We start from the raw sequence: 22487 nt of genomic DNA on the forward strand, positions 1-22487 counted from the left end.
GAACTGGGGTTCAGTGCAGTCGGAACTGGAGCTCAGCACAGTTTTGAGCTTTTGTCTCCTTCCCGCTAGGGCAATCCAGCAGCACAGTCAACAGTTCTTCCTCTGCGTGCAATGTGCACGACTCTGGGGCTCTGCTTCTCGCACATCCCTGAGTTTCCATCTTATAGCCTAGAATCCCTCTGAATGAGCCTGCGTTCCCAGGGTCTTGCCCAGAACTGGGGTTCAGTGCAGTTGGAACTGGGGCTCAGCTCAGTCCGGAGCTTTTATCTCCTTTCTGCGAGGGAATGCCAACCAGGCTCTCGGCTGCCCTTCCTCTCTGGCTTCATCCTCTCCCCATGTGCTCACCGTGTCTCCGTACCTTAGGCTTTTACAGCTCCTCTGATTTTCCTTCTGGTTTTCTCTTTCCTTCTAGTTGTAGAATTTCCAGTCAGTCAACTTTCCTGTAGTTCTGGATGATGTGCACTTTATATTTTAGTTGTATATTTTGAAATTGTTTTGTGAGGCTGCAGTTAGGCGTTTACCTATGCCGCCATCTTAGTTTCTCTGAGGCAGAGCTTTTGACGCTGACTGGCATAGAAACCAACCAATCAGAACTTATTTTGGGTAAACTGAGAAGGCAGAACCTAAGGTGGGGGCTGAGGAAGGGTTTAAGGGCAACAGTTGTTTGGTGTAAGGTGTAAGAAAGTGATTCAATTTTTTAATGACCAGTTTGGCATATAGTGCATATGGCTGGCTATATAAATCCAGATATAGGGATTATGGTTTTTTGTTTTTTTTTTTCCGCCAAGAGCAGAAAAGGCTCCTCTTCCCCCATTTAAACAATCCTATCCTATATAATCTATCTATACTAATAAAAGGGTAATATGCTAATTAGACCAGTTGAATTCCTTCTGGATAAAGCCATGGTGGTGGGGGCTGAGGCAGAAGCAGTTAGGGGCAATCAGGCAGGCTGAAAGGGGAGGGCATTTGGGGGCAAGATGAGGCCAGCATGGAGGGCATTTGGTGGTGAGATCAGGCCAGCAGGCGAGGGCAATTAAGGGTGATCAGGCAGAAGAGGGTGGGTGGGGAGGTGGGCAAGATAGGGGCAATCAGGTAGGTAGAGGGGGAAAGTAGGGGCGATCAGGCCAGCAGGCAGAAGGGTTAGGGGCAATCAGGCAGGCAAATGATTAGGAGCCAGTTATCCCAGATTGCGAGAGGGATGTCTGACTGCCAGAATTTGGCCTAAAGTGGCAGTTGGACATCCCCCAAGGGGTCCCAGATGGGAGAGGGTGCAGACCTGGCTGAAGAACCCCTCCGTGCACGGATTTCATGCACTGGGCCTCTAGTCCTATATGATTAAAGCCTAATATGCAAATTGACCGAATAGCAGAATGGTGAAATGACTGATCACTATGAAGTGCACTGACAACCAGGGAGCAGATGCTCTATGCAGGAGCAGCGCCCTGCCCAAAGGTCTCAGGCCAGCCAAAGTGGGTGCCAGCATGGACCCCCTAATCGCCCCACCCCACAGATCAGCCCTGATTCCTGGCCAGGCCTAGGGACCCTTCCCATGCATGAATTTCATGCACTGGGCCTCTATTTAGAAAAATAAATTAAAAGCATTGGAGACTTGTCAACGGAAGACTTGTCAGTTCACTGCCACTTGGAACTCAGGGTTTTGTTTATGTGACAGCTAAATAAATGATGTTGTTTAGTAGAAAGGATTAGGATGGTGATGGAAAGAGCATAGATTTGGAATTGGGTACACCTGGGTTTGCATCTCAATATCACCATTTACTAGCTTTAGTCTGATTAGGGGCAAATTATTACATATCTTTGAGCCTTAGTTCTCTATTAGTTTTAAGTGGAGATGTAATAAAATTCCTGCTTCACAGTGCTGAAGTAAAGTTTAAATGGGGAAATATATGGAAAGTGCCTACTATAGTCCCTGGCATGTAATAAATTATAGTTCAAAAAATCATAGTTTTTATTACTTTTGTTATAAATGTCTCAGTTTAAGAAAAACATTAATTTTGTGAATACCATGGGTAAAAAAGCCTCATATTTTGATCATGATAGATGACTATGCAAAATAGCAATGTCAAGTTCATACTTCAATGACTTAAAATTTCTCTATAGACTGTTTACATACAAATATTAATTAGTTAACTTTCAAAATTTGAGAGAATATTCCCATTGAGGCGCTAAGAATTAAGTCTATATAACTCATACCTAGTCAATATTTTTCAAGTACCTTTGGTACTTGGTTATGATAATAAAGGAAGTAGAGATTTTGAAAACTGAGAGACATAGTTTCATGAAAATAAAGCTTTCTACAACATTTCATCCTCCTGTGGGGGCCTCCAGAAATGCTTATTCCAGCAGTACTCCAAGACCCCCACTCCTACCAGCAACAGAAAAACCACCAACACGTTTGACCATAGAGTCTATTGCTGAATAGATGTTATATATCAACATATATAACAAGGATTGAGCAGAACAGGTACTGAGGAAGAATTTTGGAATTGCAGTTGAGTAAGCCCTTAGAAACCATTTAGAAAAAAGTTTCAATTTGTATGGGTAAAAAAATGGTAAGAAATGAGTAATGACAGAAAATGTTGACTAATAGAAGAATTTAGTATAGGTAGAAATGGAGAGAAGTGAGGGGGTGAAAAGGAAAGCTATTGATTTGAAGATCAGGGACAAGAAAGCAACAAAGATTAATTTTTAGAATAGGAAATTTTTGAGCAGTTTTGTAGTTTAAGGAGAAAGCGCCCCTGGAGTAGGAGAGACTCACAATGTATTGTATTTTCTATTCAAACTGTGTTCTAAAGTTTTACCAGTCATATATGACAGGGTCTCCGGTTCTTTGGCAGCAGAAGGTCCCAGAGCAGTGGTGTGGATGATCGCCCCGCTTTGCTTCACCTCTTTGAAGCCTGAGCTTATTTCATCATCTTCCCCATCTGTTAGTAATAGGATTTCAGAACCAGAAGTCCTCTGGTTACTTTGGATAATTGATTGCTAGTGAAAAACCAAACTATTAATTACAGAATATATCTAGATAAATTCAAACTAAGAATAAACTTGTTATTTAGAAAAGTCTTCAGGCCTTTGCATCAGAGTCAGCCAAAGAAAATGGTTTTGCATTGCCACTCCAGGCTGAGTTGGCATGGGGAAAAAAAAAAAGTACAATGATCTTGTTTACTTTCAGAGATAAGACATTAATGGTTTTATTCCTTTCCATTATAGTCAAACTACAGAAAAGAGGAAGAGTAAAACACTTAGAACAAAGCTTAACACATAGTAAGTACTCAGTGAATGTTAGCTGTCATTATCCCAGAAGATTTTTGGGTTGGAGGTATATGACCCAGGCAGTTTTAGAAGGCTGCTGACTAGACTAGATAGCACTTGCAAATTCATTACCAGAGGTAGGTGAGCAAGGTTAAATGATATGATGTGAGCCTTTTAGACATGTTAGTAGATCATTGAAGAATCTCATTTTTTCCTGGAAAATGACATTGACTTTCCATGGAGAAGGAAGTTCATAAATATATCAAATATTGCTTTTTTTTTTTTTTATCTTTTCCTGAGTTCTACCAAGCATATTGGCCAAGATCTTTAGACAGACACATTGAGAGTAAGGTCCAGCTTGGCCTTTTGCTAAATACAATAGCTAGTGTTAATCTCACTCTCTGTTTCTCTTTCTCACTCTCTGCCTCTTTCTCTCTCTGATACATAATAGAGTTCTATTAATAGCTCTGTGTAGTGATTAACTTTTTGGACTTTGGAGTAAGGAAGACTAGGTTTTGAATATTAGATTTGCCAATTACTGACAATATGATCTTGATAAAGATATTTAGTTACTCTGAACCTTAGTTTCCTAAGGTACAAAATGGGCATAATAATGGTAACCAACTGAAAAAGTAATGATGAGGTAAAATCAGATCATGTATGTAAAACATTTAATATCTATATAATAAAAGCCTAAGCTTTTATGGTGGAAAAACCAGAAAGACTCACTATGATGCGCACTGACCACCAGGGGGCAGACGCTCAATGCAGGAGCTGCCCCTCGTGGTCAGTATGCTCCCATGGGAGTCTGCCACTCAGCCAGAAGCTGGGCTCGTGGCTGGTGACTCTCCCGCCTCTGCAGCAGTGCTAAGGAGCAGCGAGCGGAGTGTGGGCAGTAAGAAGCAAGGGCTCCTGGACTGTGAGAGGGCACAGGCCAGGCTGAGAGACATCCCTCCCCCCACTCAGTGCACTAATTTCATTCACCAGGCCTCTAGTAGTTAATAATGTAGTATTCTATTCACACTATAAATTTTAATTATTATTGTAATTATTATGTAAGTAAAATGCTTATGTGTTGATATGGTTTTATTACATAAGTGATTATCACCAGGCCTCTAGTAGTTAATAATGTAGTATACACACTATAAATTTTAATTATTACTGTAATTATTATGTAAGTAAAATGCTTATATGTTGATATGGTTTTATTACATATGTGATTCAAAGGTATTTATAGCTTGAATATGATTTGACTGATCTATTCAGCAATAGACTCTGTGGTCAAAGTATATATATCAAAATATATTAAGAAAATATGTGTGAACCAATATGTGCAAATATGATGCATTTCATATATAGTACTGTCATATTTTAGAAGTGAATAGACAGTTTATATGTATTAAGAATTATGGTTATTATAATAATAGCAATTCTAGCAATAATAGCACTTATCTATCTTACTTAATTCTCACAATTAAATGAGATAGGTACTATTATTTTCCACATTTCCTTGGTTGAGAAAACAGAGTTTCTGAGTTGGGTAACTTCAAGGTTATTTAGCTAAGAAATAGTAGAGCCAGAATTTCAGGTTTGTCTGAATCCAGAGCCTGAGTGCCTTCTTAAACTAATAGGCTTTACAACAAATAGACATCATGAAGAAAGCTAAGAAGTGTTATTAATTAGTGATCTAGATAAAGGTAACAATCTCTACATTTTAGCTGAGGCAGTGAAAAGATCAGTGAAAGAAAGCATTTTATTATTTTTGTGACTTAAAGAATGACAATAAATTGGCTTAAATATAGACTAACTTTAGATTGGAAGAAATGCAAATGAGTACCAGAGGCTCAAAAGTCACTCCAAATTTTGACTTTACAATTTTATTTCATTAAACTTCCACCTGTATGTCTTGAGTTTGGTATTATACTGCTTAGTAACTACCTCTATATTTGTTATTGTCAGATATCCATTTAATTTGAAGAACTGGGTTTTCTTTATCCCATAATACAGAAATATTACTAACTTTTTTCTTTCACAATTCCCTTAACAGCATTATTTTCTACTCATAGAAATTATGAGTGTGGGAGATAGGAGTGAGAAAGAAATGGAGAGCTCCTCAATAAAATCATGGTAATTATGTACGCACTAGATTTTCCTTCCTTCCTTAACTACTCCCAATGCAACTCAGAGAGGTCCAGCTTTAAATAGAAGATTTAGGAGAGTCTTTTAAAAAATATTTAAATGAGTTCTTGACCCTTGTACAAAGATGGTTGGACAAAAATATAAGCCATGGTAAATGACAAATGATGTTTAGAAAAGCGTTTAAAAAAAATAAATATGGTATTTTAAATTGATTTCAGAGAAAAAGGGAGAGCGAGTGAGAGAGAGAAACATCAATGATGACAGAGAATCATCAATTGGCTGCCTTCTGCATGCCCCCTTACTGGGGATAGACTATAACCCCCCAACCTCCTTCCCCAGAATCCAACCATGACCTCTGGGTTCATGGGTTGTCACTCAACACCATTTGGACTAGAAAAACATTTTTAAAAATTTACCTAGAATCCTTCTTTGAATTCATTGCAAATTGAAGTTCCACCATTAGCTACTTGAGGCAGACTTGCAGTAATGTGTTGGTAAGCATTCTCATCAGTCATTTTTGTAAAATAATTTTGGATTGTAGCTCAACTGTGAAATGTGACCATCCCAATCAATGATCCCATTTCAATAATTTGAATCAAGTATAGTATTGATGCTTGATTCATTCGAAAGAGATGGTTTTCCTATAAGAAAAAGATGTCTAAACAATTCCTGAGTCTCCTCAAATCTTGACATATTGGTGAAAGAAAGTTTAGGGATCAAAGATCATGATAAGAATTGATTACTGCATTTTAGAACTTAATTCTTTAATTTTATTAAAAATAAGTAATGTTAAAGAAAAAATTTAAGAATCAGGCATGTTCTATTAAGAAAAGCCTTAAAATATATACTTTTTATTTAACAGTTTTATATTCAGGAATTTCTGCTAAGGAAAATATTTTTATTTTTATTATTTATTTATTTATTTATTAAAATATATTTAATTGCTTTTTTACAGAGAAGAGGAGAGAGGGATAGAGAGTTAGTAACATCGATGAGAAAGAAACATCCTCCAGCTGCCTCTTGCACACCCGCTACTGGGGATGTGCCCACAACTAATGTACATGCCCTTGACCGGAATCGAACCCGGGACCTTTCAGTCGGCAGACCGACGCTCTACCACTGAGCCACACCGATTTTGGCAAGGAAAATATTTTTAAAATGCCTGCAAAAATGTTTTTTGCCACATGAATTTTAGTAATAATTTGAAAATCTCCATAATGTTCAATAATAAGAAGTTATTTAAATTACAATATGTGCATATGATACAACCATTAAAATGTATGTCATGGAATCATTTTTCCCTGGGGGGAGTGTTTAAGGCATAGTAAGTAAAAAATTTATATTATAAAACATATAAAATGTAATTACTAAATCTCAGATTTAGCAGTTTGCTCATAATGATACAACTTGAAAATGACAGACCCAGTTTTTATATCAAATTTATCTGATTCTGAGACACCTTTTCTTTTGTACTGAGCTTTATATATTTAAACCAGATATTTCAGTTCAGCATTCTCTTTGGAACTTGAATTACTGTGTTAATTTTCAATTAGTCAGATATGTAATTGTGAACTTTTTAAAGTCTGTTCTGTAGAGACAGAGCCATATATGTTTTCACAATGTCATTTGCAATAAGTTGGTATGCTTTAATATGAAGATAATGGAAACTCTAGGGTGTTATTACTTTCTAAACTACAGAATAAATTACTTTGGAAAAGTAAGAGATAATTAAAAGTAAGGTTGTAGTTTTAAACACAAGCCTACAGAATCAAATGAAGGAAGGGGTGTTATAAGAAAGTTTGTGACACCAATGAGAAGGGTAAGGTTCCAAGTCTAAAGAAAAGAAATAGGTTAACAGGAAAGGGTGGAATATTTTCCAGACAGACCTGACCCAGGCTGGAGAAAATGGCTGTTAACTGAGTAATTTTCCTCATTTCTATTGGTGTACATAATTTCATGGTAGAAAATCCAGCTTCTCCAGTTAGTTTTTTTCAAAGATTTTTTTGTGATACTTGAAAGACAATGTACTTACAGAATCAAGACTTTGCATAAATATTATGGATTCCCTTGCAGTCTGGGATTTTTCTGGGATGAATGTACATTTTGCTTCATACAGCCCTCACTGTGAATCACATTCACAAGGCTTTGTTATACAACTGCCTTCTTGGCATTTATTGAAAACCACATTAATTCCAGCAATCTGAGTTGAACATCTAGAATGAAAGAATTAGATTACATTTACATATGAGGACCAGACAAATCATGAATAAAGACTAATGTCCTAATTTTCCCCCCTTAATATTGCTATAGGTCATGTACCAAATATTTTGACAGAAGTAGGCTCACTGTCCTACCCATATTTACCATCAATTTCAACAAGAATAATGATGTCAGTTCATATTTATAATATTAATTGTTTACTACTGTGAACAATAAATCTATTTTTCTTGTTATGTTAAGCTAAAGATGATAATGCCCAACTCAGAGGGATGGTTGTGAGGATTAAATTAGTTAAGAGATACAGAGGAGTTGCTTCCTAGTTGGGAGGGAAGAATCAACATTATGATTAAAACCTTCTTTGATTTGTATGGATGGTACACACATACAAACATACACACAAACAGATATTATATATATAATCTAAAACCATGTGTGGTTTGAACATTTTTCAGTTTATAATTTGAAAAATACCTACTGAGCTAGATTGAAGGAAGAAATAAAAATAAGCCTTGCATGGAAGTGCTTGTGCATTCAACCATTTGGTCTTCATGATAATTATCAACTACCTGGCAGGGAATGGGGTGTGGTATGTATAAAATATTCTAAAAAGTTCCTGTTTATCTGCAGAATTTACTTCCATTCTGTGTTAATATTAAACTTCATAACATTGCCCGGCCAACGTGGCTCAGTGGTTGAGCATTGAACTATGAACCAGGAGGTCATGGTTTGATTCCCTATTGAGGCACATGCCCAGGTTGCTGGCTTGATCCTGTAGGGTGTGTGTATTAAGCAGCCAATCAATGATTCTCTCTCATCATTGATGTTTCTCCCTCTCCCTCTCCCTTCTTCTCTGAAAGCAATAAAAATATATTTAAAAAATTAAAAAAACACTTCTTATCATTAATCCACTTTTATACATTTATTTGTATAAAAAGGATTAAAGGAGATGGTGGTCATATTTTCCAGGAGGGTTAGCTCTAAAGTTAGGCTGAAAGTTAAACTTATACTAACTCAAACAGTGCCTGGCCCACAGTAGGAGCTCAATAAGTGTTATTTTAGCTACTTCTTTTTAATAACATGCCTGATAAACTCTTTCATTTTTCATTGATTTATTAAAAATTTGTTATTTGATACATTATTTGTTTAATTTTTACTTACTTTATGCCAGGTCAAAGCCAGGAGATTAAAAAAAAAAAAAATCAGCCCTCAAGGATCTTAAAGACAATTGAGGAAAATAAAATTCCTGCCCAGTGTGAGAGAAGCTCATACATATTCCTTTGGGAATACCCTCAAAGATATCTAGCCCCAAATGGAGAGGAATGACACATTTAAACTGAGTCTTGAAGGCTGAACAATGTTGTTTGAATAAGGCAGGTGGTGCCGGGAGAAGTTTTATGGGATGAAGTCAGATGAATGAGTGTCCTGGATTGAGAGCTTAGTTACTCTAAGCAACTCCATAGAGGTAAAGCAAACACACACAAAAAAATGGGGAGAGACATTTTTTTAAAATTACAGAACTTTCCTCCATGGTTTTTATCCCAAAGACTTATTTTCTATTACACTGATTTAATTGTTCTTGGATATTCTTTAAATAGTCCATATGCTTGATATTTTTAATTTAAATATCTCATCTATTTATAAATAGGACCTGTCTAAATTTACCCAGAACTATATTTTGATATAATTCTGTTGTGGCCACTGGGGCTGCCTGCCCCACCTTGCCTGCCCTGCCCACCCCACCCCGCCCATGTTTTCCCTCTGCCAGCTGCCTTGCTTTCTGCTTTTTCTCCCTCTTCCTTCTATGCTGTCTACAATCTTCACTCCTCCCTTCCTCAGCATATGCAAATTAACCACCATCTTTGTTGGGTTAATTTACATACTTGCTCTGATTGGCTGTGGGTGTAGAGAAGGTATGGTCAATTAGCATTTTTCTCTTTTATTTGTGTAGATACTTTAATTCAAGTTCTTATGTTTTAAGTCTTCCTTCTTATCCCCAACCTAATTGAGTCAAGGAACTCTAGAAATGGACAACTTTCATTAAACCAAAAAAGTTAAAATGGGTTATCATCAATAAATGACTAATATTATTATATACATATTGAAAAATAAATATTATTAGGTTGAAAATAACTTGTATATTTCCAAACAAAGATATTAATTAATATGTATTTCTCTCTCTTAAAAATACCTTTAATCATAGTGTTATATTTGTTTCCAGTGGAAATAAAAATAGAAATATAAAATGGGTAGGTTTGATATTGCAATTGACTGTATGAACATTAAGCCACTGAAGATAACCTTTCTTTGCTGAGTATAAAAATAAAAAGTCATAGGTGAAATTTTAAAAACACATTTGCTTGATATAACAATACCTTGTTACTTTAATAGTTTTCTTTTTGGAAATATAGAATGGCTGATCCACATTGTATTCATCAAATACTCCCCATCAGAGTATTTTTTCTGAGTTTAAATTCTTTCAACCTGAATTCCCTCAACTGTAAAATATAGACAGTAATACCTATTTGGGTGGAAAGTTGTGGAGGTTAAGTGAAATAACATGTGTGGAAGCACTTACATAGGGCCTGTGCATAGTGGTCCCTTGGGTGATGTTTATCCTTGTTTTTCCTTATCCCTTTCAATTTATATGAAATAATATACAAGTGCTTCTATGTGCCAGGTCCAGTGCTCTGACCTTTGAAGAATAGAAATGAGTAAAACACGAACACTGCCTCTAAGAACATGCAGACTCATTGCATGAATTACATTAGACTAAAAAAGAATGAAATACAAGGTAAAGTAAGAAAGTTCTATAAGAGAGTAACAAATACAGTGTTAAGGAGACAAAAGTTGAGGAATAGATTATATATGATAGAGGGAATTAGCAAAGGTTTTAAAAAAAGACCATTCTTCGGGAAGCTGAGAAAAGAAAAATTAATTTGCCCTCAATCACACTTTCAGGAAGGGACAATTTAGGATTTGAACTCATGTCATCCAGTTTCAGAATCTATGTATTTAAGTATATGTGACATATACTACCTTTTAAAAATAAAAATAAAAATTCCTCACCCAAGGATTTTGTGCTTTTTTATTTTAAATTGATTTTAGAGAGAGAAGATGGGAGAGAGAGAGAGAAAAAGGAAGAAAGAAACACAGACGTTGAGAAACATCTATGTGAGAGAGAAATATAAATTGATTGCCTCTCACATATGATTTAACTGGGGATCAAACCTGCAACCTAGGTATGTGTCCTGATTGGTAATCAAACTCCCAACCTTTTGGCCATACTATTATACTTCTTAAGAAAGTGAATCAGTGTCACCTTTGAAAATTATTGTGTAAGAAGTTTATTTTGTTTCTGTTTTAGACTAGTTGTTGGCAGAAGATCCAAGAGAATGTGGATTTCTATTATCAGCTTTTATGAATTAATATAATTTCTTAAAATCTTTTTTCAATTTTAGGTTGAATAATGACATTTTCTTTTGGTTATTTATCCATGAAAACTTAGAGATAAGTACAATACAGTTCTTTCAGAATTTAATTGCTATTTATTTTTTGATAATTCTGAGGACAGAAAACCTTTCAATAAGTCATTCTTTTAAAAACATATTTATTTTATTTTTAAAAATATATTTCTTTATTGATTTCAGGGAAGAAGGGAGAGGGAGGAGAGATAGAAACATCAATGATGAGAGAGAATCATTGATTGGCTGTCTCCTGCATGCCCCTTATTGGGGATTGAGCCACAACCTGGGCTTGGGCCCTTGGCCGGAATCGAACCTGAAACCCCTCAGTTTGCAGGGCAACGCTTTATCTACTGAGCCAAACCAAGTAGGGCTCAATAAATCATTCTTTTAAAAAATATATTTTATTGGTTTTTTACAGAGAGGAGGAGGGAGGGATAGGGAGTTAGAAACATAGATGAGAGAAAAACATCAATCAACTGCCTCCTGCACACACCTTACTGGGGATGTGCCAGCAACCAAGGTACATGCCCTTGACAGGAATCTAACCTGGGGGTTAGATTCCTGTCAAGGGCCCCTGTTCTATCCACTGAGCCAACCGGTTAGGGCAAATCATTTTTAAATTGTATTTGAAATTGAAGTGGACATCAGGGTTAAAATGTTATTGTCATAAAATATCAGAAACTTAATCTCTAACCAACTTTCTTTAAATGAGCTTTATTAAATGTGATTTTGTTATGCTCTCCCTGCTGCCTTTTTCTCCTGAAAGATATTTTTCTGGAGAATGACCTCTGTATTTGTGCTCCTACAGATTCCCAATGATCACAGCAGCCTGCCTGGCTATTAAAAGCTCTGGTGGCTTTGCCTTACCTCAGCACAGTCCCTCTGCCTGAAACAGGAAATGTTTCTCTCTGCACTTTAGTTCCTTTATACTTTTTGTATCTACAACTTTCTAAATTCTAATATATGTACATATCACTCCATATGTTGTATATTTAAATGATAAAATGTGTGATTCAGATAGTATTCAAAGAAGGGAACAGATGGATTTGGACTCAGGGATAAGGTAAGAAGATTTGATTGAAATTAAGGCTTGAAAGAGGGATACCTAATTTTGCTATGGAAATAGTACAAGGAGGGAAAAAAAGATAAGATGGACATTTAGTGAGGGGTTTGAATTTTATCATATGGAAAGGGTAAGCTTACAGATTTTCAACAGAGATGTGACATGATAAAAATTATGTTTTAGGAAAGATATATGAGCTACAATATAGATGTGGAGTATTAGGCAACAGAAACATCAGACTTGAGCCTATTGTAATCAGTGAGGTGTAAATGAAATAGAGGAATAAGGAAGGAAAGCAAGAGGTAGATATGAGAGAATTTGAGGAAGAATCAACAGAAGTGATGAAACTGTGAAATTGTTAGACTTATGAAAAATAAACAATTGGATTTGCATAGTATATAATTTGTTTAGATATCTTGCAAGACTCTAAGATTCGAGTGAGGCTAACCTCACTCAAGAACAGTTTTTTATTTTTACATTTAGTAAACAGTTTCACAAACTTTTCAATATTTCATATCTGTATCCAATTATTCTTGACAGCTATGCAGTGATTACTGGAATTATTTGAAAAACAAACAAAGCACCACCACAAAACAAAAACAAAAAAAACCCCCCAAAAACAAACCCCACAAACAACTAGCTGTAGAACTTGGTAGATGACTCTTAATCATTGTGATCTGATGAGATTTATGTAATTTTCTTAGTCATAAAGTTGATGAACTTTTGCTTTAGAACTGTATGACTTGGCAAATCTCCCATTAAAATATAATAATACTTAGACTGTTAAGTATAAATAAAGGCCTATATTTGAAAGTAAATTTACCATATTTACCTACATGATACAGACTCTCATTCACCATCTTTTGAATATGGCAGTATGTAGGGACAACAAATTTCATGTAATTTGTTAGCATGATTTTAACTTTTAAATATTTAAACATATGGTATTTGTTCCATATTGTACCATTTATACATAAATGTTATGGATGTGCCTGTTAGCCTTATTTTCCACTGTCTTCTCTCTACTTTTTACCATAGTGCTGCACAGCTGCTTCCGGTTCCCCAGCACGCCCAGCTCTTTTTATATGCTGCTGCCTTCGTTATTGTTCCCTCTTTTTGCAATGTCCTTTCTCTTTTTGCTGCCTGGTAGAATCTCATGAATGTTTCAAAGCTCAACTCTAATGTTTCTTCTCTGGGAAGGCTACCAAATCAGTTGATCTTTCCCATTTCTGTGTTCCCACAGACACTTTTAATGATATATTAAACCACCTACAATAGTGGGCTTTTGAAAACAAGTTATGATTGTATCACTTTGTGATAAATTTCGGAATCCCTAGTGAGGCTTGCAAGGTCCCCACCCCACTAAAACCTAACATACTCAATTCTTTAGCCTCATCACCCACTCTGATCAGACTAGTCTTTTTGTTTCTCAATGGTCTGGGCTTTTCTCCCAAACTTTTTGCACATACTCTTCCCTTTGCCTTGGAGACTACTTTCTAATCTGTTGGTGACTTTCCACTCATCTCTTAAATTTTAAATAAACTTTTACATTCCCAGAGAGACTTTCTATGACCCTTAGGTTAGGTTACTTCTGCCTGATATAAGCACACAAAACACTGTATACAATAAAGTGGTGTATTCAGTGCTCTTTTCCATCAACCTTCATGAGCATGTCTGCCTTTTCCAGAGTTATATTTCCATTAACTATGCAGTTAAGTCTTTAATCCATTTTAAGTTTATTTTTGTATAAGAAGGTGGTATAGTTTTATTTTTACATGTATCTGTCAAGTTTTCCCAATACTGTTTATTGACTAGACTGTCTTTATTCCATTGTATATTCTTGTTTTCTTTGTCAAATATTAATTATGTAAGCTTAGATTTATTTCTGGGCGTAAAATATCTGGACACTGGCCCTATTTCTGGGCCTGATGAAGACAAGGATGAACTTTTTCCATGGTGGGACAGAGATGAGACACCGGGAACCCAGGGGTAGTCCTTTGATTTAGCTTCTACAATGAATCTTACCATGAAACCTCAACCTCTCATGTGTGAGTTTCCTGAAATGCTTTTTTAGCAACCCCATAAAAGGACCCCATTTCCACTGGCAACATTGTGAAAGAAATTTAACCTGGGCAGAGAGGGACTGGATGAGTTAAGTAATGCTTCCCAGAAAAGTGACACCTCTTCTAAGAATTGAAGGATGAACATGTATCACCCATGTGTCTGTAGAAATTACAAGTGTAGGGTGGTGGCAAGGGGTTTTCCTGGAATTGAAATGTACCTCACATCCTAGCAATGAGAGATCCTGTGATATAGTGAGCGAGGGTGGCTTAGTGGGCATGATCCATGCACTTGTGCAGAATCCTGTGCTTAGAAGGTACCTGTATTTGGTTTAATACTTTGCTGTTGCTGCCTTAAAAGTCTTACTGATTTTTGAATGTGGAGTCTTAGTTTCTTAGTTGAACAGGGGCTACAACAATGATAGTCATTGTTTTTTCTGAATCTTACTAATTGACAATTAGCTACTGGATGCAATCCTGGAAATAGATCTAAACCAACGCCTGACCTGGAAGGGGAGAGCCCACTACTGAGACTCATCTGAGCATAGTTATTGCACCAGAGCATATGAGAGGGTAATAATAACCAGGCTGGAAAGCTTTGCTAGTGCTGTGGGGTGGGTGGGAAGGACACAAGGAAAGTGTAGCTGTTGTGTATTATTTCTGTTGCCAACACAGAATTACAGGCTTTTAGTCCCTTCTCAGTAAAAGTCCAGGTGTCCTAAGCTTACCCCTTTTCTACATTTTCTTCAGGTTCATCTGTACACCCGTAACCATTTGCACTGGCTGAGTAGGTGCCAGCCCACAAAAGGAACTAAAGGGCTAATAGACTTTCTGCTTCATCAGAAAGCACCGTGACCCAGTGCCCTACTGCATAGCTTCTTTTCCAAAGATTGCTTTGAGAGTAATTCAAACTGTGCAGTAATTAAAGGTCTCCCACTGATTTCCTCTTCCCTTGCTTTACTACTTCGATTTAAACCATACGGCCCTTTTTTGTCAGCCCTGCTAATTATACCAAATTAATTATGTCAGGTCAAAAAGTTTGTTCAATGTTTAAAGATTGTTAAAAGTGACCCCTGGTCTCAGTTTATATGGCTCTCATTTTGCTTTACTTCCAAATAATTCCTGCCAAGGCTACAGTAGACAAGGATACAAGTGAAGATGCTGATCTTTGTGCCTGTTCTGGTGGCAAAACTATTTGCAAAGTGAAAAAAATCATCATTTGGAGGAACAAGGTAACCATATTCTTGTCAACTTGGACTCATAAATCCACCTCCTTCATGATGAAAATTCTTTCAGTACCAGCATAGGCCCATGGTTATATGCTCTATGTTTCATTTTGTTTGTATCTTTAAAATATATTTTATTGATTTTTTTTTTTTAACAGAGAGAAAGGGAGAGAGATAGAGAGCTAGAAACATCGATGAGAGAGAAACATCGACCAGCTGCCTCTTGCACACCCCCTACCGGGGATGTACCCGCAACCAACGTACATGCCCTTTACCGGAATCAAACCCGGGACCTTTCAGTCCGAAGACCGACGTTCTACCGCTGAGCCAAACCGGCTTTGGCTTGTTTGTATCTTTAGGAACTCTGGCAGGGTTGGCCATGGCCTACCATGTGAGCCTGCTCATCCCAACCTACTTTCTCTCTTTAATTGATCCCATTCATTACTACAATATGTTGTGAATCTTAGGTTATGATGCAGTAATAATTAAATATTTAAAAAAAATTTAGTTTTCTTTCTTTATTTGAAGTATATATGATTATACTGAACTAAAATAAGGGAGACTATGGTTTGATAGATGGTAACTTATTTTTTTAGTATCCTCTGTGTCAGTGAATGGCATTAAACATGACCTTATTCATATTGGTTTTAAAAATATATATATTTTATTGATTTATTACAGAGAGGAAGAGAGAGGGATAGAGAGTTAGAAACATCGATGAGAGAGAGTCACCAATCAGCTGCCTCTTGCACACCCCCTACTGGGGATGTGCCCGCAACCAAGGTACATGCCCTTGACCAGAATCGAACCCGGGACCTTTCAGTCCGCAGGCTGACGCTCTATCCACTGAGCCAAACCGGTCTTGGCTCATTTGTTTATAGTAGAATATAATTGGAAACTTTGGGCAAATACAATGACATCAATTTACACTTAAAACTTCCAAGACTAAATTCATTTTTACTCAAATATAGTTTATTTGCTTTCTTACATTTGTATTTGGCTATTCACAAAGGCAATTTTAACCTTTTCATGAAATTTGAAGTATTATTCTAGACAGCTGTTGTATCAAATAACAAACAACCTGGCATTAATGTAAAAACTGTTATTATTTATCACTTTTTCTGATAAACAAAATAATGATTAAGTAAAGTTATTAGACTTTAGCATTGACTTACAATTTTTCAAATACCCTTGAGTGTTTATACCTAAACTATTCCTTCTAGAACTTCTGAAATTATTTTTAGGAGTTCATGATCACACAAGATGAACTTAAAAAATTCAGAAACATCCTTCACTTTTGTTGTTGATGTGTTTTAAAATGCTGTTCTAGATCGGCTCGAATTCTTTTTCTTGTTTAAGATATAAATAGTGACACTTAAAATAATACTAACAAGGACCACACATCCAACCACTATCAACACCAAAGAAGAAATGCTAATTCCAGGATTAGGATTTGGATGTATTTCATCAGCATCTCCTTGAGGAATAAACAAAGCTACTTGTGCAATGTTGGATATTTTTGATGTCAAACTGCTTTTATCCATACTTTGAATGGCAATGAATATGTGGGTTGCATTTTCTTCTGAGATATTTTCTGGTTTAAATGTAAATGTTTCCTTGGAATTGGCCTCATTTGGTAGCAGATCAGTAGTGTTTACTTGCAGAGCATCATCAAATTTGTCTCTTAGATCCAGGATACTTTCACTTATTCTTATGATATATTGTTTAACTAAAAAAAAAAAAAAAAGAGGTATATGCAGTTTAGAAACTAGATCATACCATGTTAAATTCCTTTTTATTCATTCTCAAAATATTGTTTAGTTATTCTGAGTTATACCCATATCCAAAGCTTTAATAATTTTTAATATAAACTGAATTCTTACCTTTAAACTGCCATTGCTACCTTTTTTGTTTGAAAATGGGACCACTTACATGTGTTATATTTGATTGATTTAGAATATCTATAGTAATAAAAGGGTAACATGCTAATTTGACCAAGTCGACCAGACATCTTCTAGACATGCAACTTCCTTCTGGACAAAACCATGGTGGCAGGGGCTAAGGCAGAGGCAGTTAGGGGTGATCAGGCCATCAGGAGAGCAAGAAGTTAGGGGCAAGATCAGGCCAGCACAGGAAGCAAGCATTTAGGGGGTGATAAGACTGGCAGAGGAGGGAAGTTGTGGACAATCAGGCTCTCAGGGGAGAGCAGTTGGGGGTGATCAGGCCAGCAGGGGAGGGCAGTTGAGAGGTGATCAGGCTGGCAAGCAGAGGTGGTTAGAGGTGATCAAGAAGACAAGCAGGTGAGTGGTTAGGAGCCAGTGGTCCCAGATTGTGAGAGGGATGTCCAACTGCCTGTGGGATAGGGCCTAAACTGGCAGTTGGAGATCTCCCAAGGGGTCCCATATTGGAGAGGGTGCAGGCAGAGCTGAGGGACACCTCTCCTTGCGTGAATTTCATGCACCAGGCCTCTAATCAGATTATAAAATTAATACTTTCTGACTTATTAAATAAAAATTGTTCTCCCATCCACCCTTATACTTTTGTTTTTGAATGAGCATATTTCACATAATCAATGCTGCATGACACTCCATCCTTACCTTTTCCAACATCAAAATTGTCTCCTGGTGCTGTCCATGTTAGATTAATCATATCCCCATCAGGTGTGGCCTCGAGGTCTGTGATTTGACTTGGTGGGTACAGGTCAGGCAAGGGAAGTGGTGGAATATTTGAAACCACAAATGCACTTCCAATCGCTGTTCGGGTAAAACTCTCCAAAAGTGGCTGAGTGTCCTCATTAATTTCAGGTCTGGGTGGATTCCCTTCAATTTTCCCTGCATTAAACATTTCCTTGTTTATAACAAGCACAGAACTACTAGTATTTTCAATTGAATCCCCATCCTACTTGTTCTCTCCTTTTATCTGTATATATAAAAGCCTAAGTGACAGTTCGACCAGTAGCTATGACACACACTGACCACCAGGGGGAAGACGCTCAACACACAGGCATGGAAATGTGGAACAGACTGATGAATCTCAGAGGGAAGCGGGGAGGGGAGAGGGCGGGAAGAGATTAACCAAAGATCTAATATGCATACTAGAGGCCTGGTGCAGAGATTCGTGCACAGGCAGGGTCCTTCGACCTGGCCTTCAGGGATTGAGCCAAAACTGGCTCTCCAACATCCCCTGAGCGCTCCCAGATTGTGAGAAGGTGCAGACCAGGCCGAGGGACTCTACCAGTGCACGAATCCATGCACCAGGCCTCTAGTATATATATTGGGCAAAAGTAATTTTACAGTTGTGAGTATATGAAACAGAGTTCTTATATTATTTATTATTGTCTTATTTTTCACATGAACAACTGTAAATCTACTTGTGCCCCACTACATATATATATTTTATTAATTGAAACAGAGTTTATTCTTATTTATTATTGGCTTATTTTCCACAAGAACAACTATAAATTGTTTGCCCCACTATATCTGTGTTTTACTAAGTTTAGTGACAAAGTAATAAGCATCAATTGGTGGGAGAACTTGTTTTCTTTAGTATCCTGACCAGGATATTGTAGGATAATGAATTGCTAAGGAATTAAGGCTTCCCTGAATAGAAATAATACTATAAAATTCAATATATACTTTTAATGGGAATTCTTTGTTTCTCAATTTATCTTTAAGTTGGGAATAAACCTGGGAAATTATTTCTGGCTTCCCTCTAACCACTGTACCACATTCTTCCCTTCCTCCCTGTTGCAAGTGCTAAGGGATAATACTTCAGGTTATATTCCAATTGTCAACAGAAAGCCCATGAAAAGCCACAAGAGAAGAGGCAAAACAGGAAAATTAATAAGGAATAAATTCTTAATCCTTATATCACCTTTCTCAATACGTTTTTCTTTTGACTTAATAAAAATATTCGAAATAAATGTTTTACTCACTGGCTTATGCTTAGGTACATTACATATTACCCTGTTTCCTTCACCCTTAGTTGAAAATATGGCATATTATTGTTGCTGAGGTAAGATGCTTCAAATTAATTACGAGACCAGTGCTCTAACCCCTGAGCTACGGAGCCTTAGCTTCAAATTAATTTAATGGCTGACATTTATTGAATGCTTACCATATGCCAGACACTGTACCAAAGCAGTGGTTAATTTAAAGGCAAATCTCAGTATGACTGAGAACTTCATTCCAGAAATGGGAAAAGCTAAACTCTGAGTTGTAAAATGTTTGAAGCTTTAACCATATCAACTCAAAAATATTCTAGCCAGCACTGAGTTTCAGTTATCATGAATTACTCACCATCCACTACCCAGCCTGGTATGTATACAGCTCTATTTGATGGGAACCTTAAGTTTCGTGTGGCAGTGTTTGCTCCTCCATGAGCTCGTACTTTTAAACTATATCTGCCATTATCTGAGTAAGCTGTAAAATATCTGGAGTAGACCCCATCATCCTTGAAAGTGTCAGCACCTTGTTATAGAAATTAAGGAATGAATTATTATTATAAAGAAAAAGAGAAATTTATACATTTTCCAAAGCAAGCATATATCCTTTGTAAGCATATCCCTTAGAATGAGCTCCCTATTTTTCGCGGGGCCACCTCTTGATGATAGGTTATAAACAGTCTGAATTAATTACATTGCATATGATACTGATAGAAATACATGGTAATCCAGATGTCTATCAAATGGCTGTTGTTGTTGTTTTTTTCCTTGCTCACTGAATTCTCAAGAGAAGGATCACTTCCCAGAATAACCCAGAGTCTGTGAAAAAGATTTTTTAAGTACTGCTCACCCATGCACACCAAGAAAGAGCATGGCCCACACTGTGTCTTGTTTCATGCTAGTCAAACATGGTATCTGATGCTGTTGTAATGTACCCTCCTGTCTTGTGGCATTTCTGCCTGCCCTTGGGCCTCAGTTCCCAGGAACTTTTTCAGTATTTGCAGCTTGGGAATTACTCTTGTCTGTCCCTCTTCCCTGCTGGGGGCCCAGGTTCTACCCCTTCACCCCTTATGGCAGCTGTGTTTCACTCTTTATGGCTAGACTTTCTTGATGATATGCTCCAAAGAAACACTTGTTCAGAATTCTTGATGCTGTCCTCTGTTGAGTGAGACCTTTCTATCTGGTGATAGACATTGGTTGTCTAGGTGATCAACAATAATGACAGCAAATAACATTTATTGAGTATTACTATGTGCAGGACACTTGCTAATTACTTTGTAGGTTTTACCTGAATAGAATTTCCTGCTGTCCCTGTTGTTCATAATCTGCATCAATTTTTTTGGTGTTTCTCACTCCCTGACACTGTCACAGAACCCATAACATATCCCGAATTATGAAAATATAGGCTTATTCTTTAAAAAAGAAAAACACTGTGAATTACCTGCACCATTATCAAAAAGTTCCAAAACTTCTGTTTTTCCACTATTTGATTCAATGAATGCAGTCACACTGGCTCCAATAATGGGTGTATACCCTTGTAGAATTTCTGCGTAAACAATCATTGGGCTGGGGAAGCTGTTTGTGTCTTTATTCATTTTAGCGTTCACTGTGATTGGGGGCACAGAAGAATTTGCTGCTCGAGAATTAACTGTTATAGTTAATGTTTCTGAGTTTTCTTTGGCTTGAAGACTGTAAGTCCAAACACCCACCTAAAAATTCAATGGAAGTAGAGTATCAGATCAAGCTATTTTCTGTGTTTCTATTATCTAACTCTAAAATAAATCTTAGAAATATATTGTAGAATAAACAGGGCTTTGAAATTTTTGAGATTTTTTAAAAAAGTAAATGGATAAAAATCAAGGCAATTTGGACAGGGCATCCTGGCTAGTGTCATGCATGGTGTCCAAACTTTGTGAAAACTCAGCTGGGAAAAATAAGTTTTAGAGTTTCTCTTGGTCTTGGCCTTAAGGAGTTCTGAGATTTTAAAATTCTTTCCCCCTATTTTTTAAATTAAGGTATTACATGTGTACATATCTTCCCATTGCCCACCCCCCCCACTCTCATACGTGCCTTCATCCCCAGTGTCTTGCATCCATTGATTATGCTTATATGCATGCATACAAGTCATTCGATTTCTTTCTTTTTTTCTTTTAAAAAAAAATATATTTTATTGATTTTTTACAGAGAGGAAGGGAGAGAGAGAGAGAGCTAGAAACGTCGATGAGAGAGAAACATAGACCGGTTGCCTCTTGCACACCCCCTACCGGGGATGTACCTGCAACCAAGGTACATGCCCTTACCGGAATTGAACCTGGGACCTTTCAGTCCGCAGACCGATGCTCTACCACTGAGCCAAACCGGTTTCGGCCAATTTATTTCTTATCTCCCCCACCTCTCCCTAACCTTCCTACTGTAATTTGACAGTCTGATGCTTTACTGCCTCTGTATCTATCTTTTTGTTCATCAGTTTATAATATTCTTTATTATCCACAAATTAATGAGATCAAGTGGTATTTTTCTTTCATTGACTGGCTTATTTCACTTAGCATAATGGTCTCCAGTTCCATCCAGGTTGCTGCAAATGGTAAGAATTCCTTCTTTTTTATGGCAGCATAGTATGCCATTGTGTAGATATACCATAATTTTCTGATCTAGTAATCTGCTGACAGGTACCTAGGCTGTGTCCAAATCTTAGATATTGTAAATTGTGCTGCTATGAATGTAGGGGTGCATATATCCTTTCTGATTGGTTTTTCTGGTTTCTTGGGATATATTCCTAGAAGTGGGATTACTGGGTTGAATGGGAGTTCCATTTTTAATTTTTAGAAATCTCCACACTATTTTCCACAGTGGCTGCATCAGTTTGTATTCCTATCATCAGTGTACGAGGGTTCCTTTTACTCCACATCCTAGCCTGCACTTGTCATTTGTTGATGACAGCCATTCTGATATGTGTGAGATGGTACCACATTGTTGTTTTGATTTGCATCTCTTGGATAATTAGTGACTTTGAGCATGTTTTCATGTGTTTCTTGACCTTCCTCCTGTCTTCTTTTGAAAAAATTCTATTTAGTACTGTTGCCCATTTTTTTTAATGATTTT

The 22487-nt window shown here is 36.9% G+C and overlaps 1 protein-coding gene across 3 annotated transcripts in view; it reads right to left on the minus strand.

Annotated features, from left to right (window-relative positions):
- Window positions 1–16392: 16392 nt before the first annotated feature.
- The window catches only part of CLCA1 (chloride channel accessory 1), a gene marked incomplete at its 5' end in the record, with an annotated part of 91253 nt that continues 85158 nt past the window's right edge, over window positions 16393–22487 (minus strand). For all 3 annotated transcript variants that reach the window (XM_084874416.1, XM_084874415.1, XM_084874418.1), the window contains 4 exons: window positions 16393–17171; window positions 18040–18273; window positions 19741–19911; window positions 20827–21094. In XM_084874416.1, coding sequence (XP_084730542.1) covers window positions 16756–17171; window positions 18040–18273; window positions 19741–19911; window positions 20827–21094 — 1089 coding nt within the window. In that variant the 3' untranslated portion in view covers window positions 16393–16755. The remainder of the gene's footprint in view (window positions 17172–18039; window positions 18274–19740; window positions 19912–20826; window positions 21095–22487) is intronic.

Source organism: Pipistrellus hanaki (genome assembly GCF_964339955.1).
Source record: "Pipistrellus hanaki genome assembly, chromosome: 2".
NCBI lineage: Eukaryota > Metazoa > Chordata > Mammalia > Chiroptera > Vespertilionidae > Pipistrellus > Pipistrellus hanaki.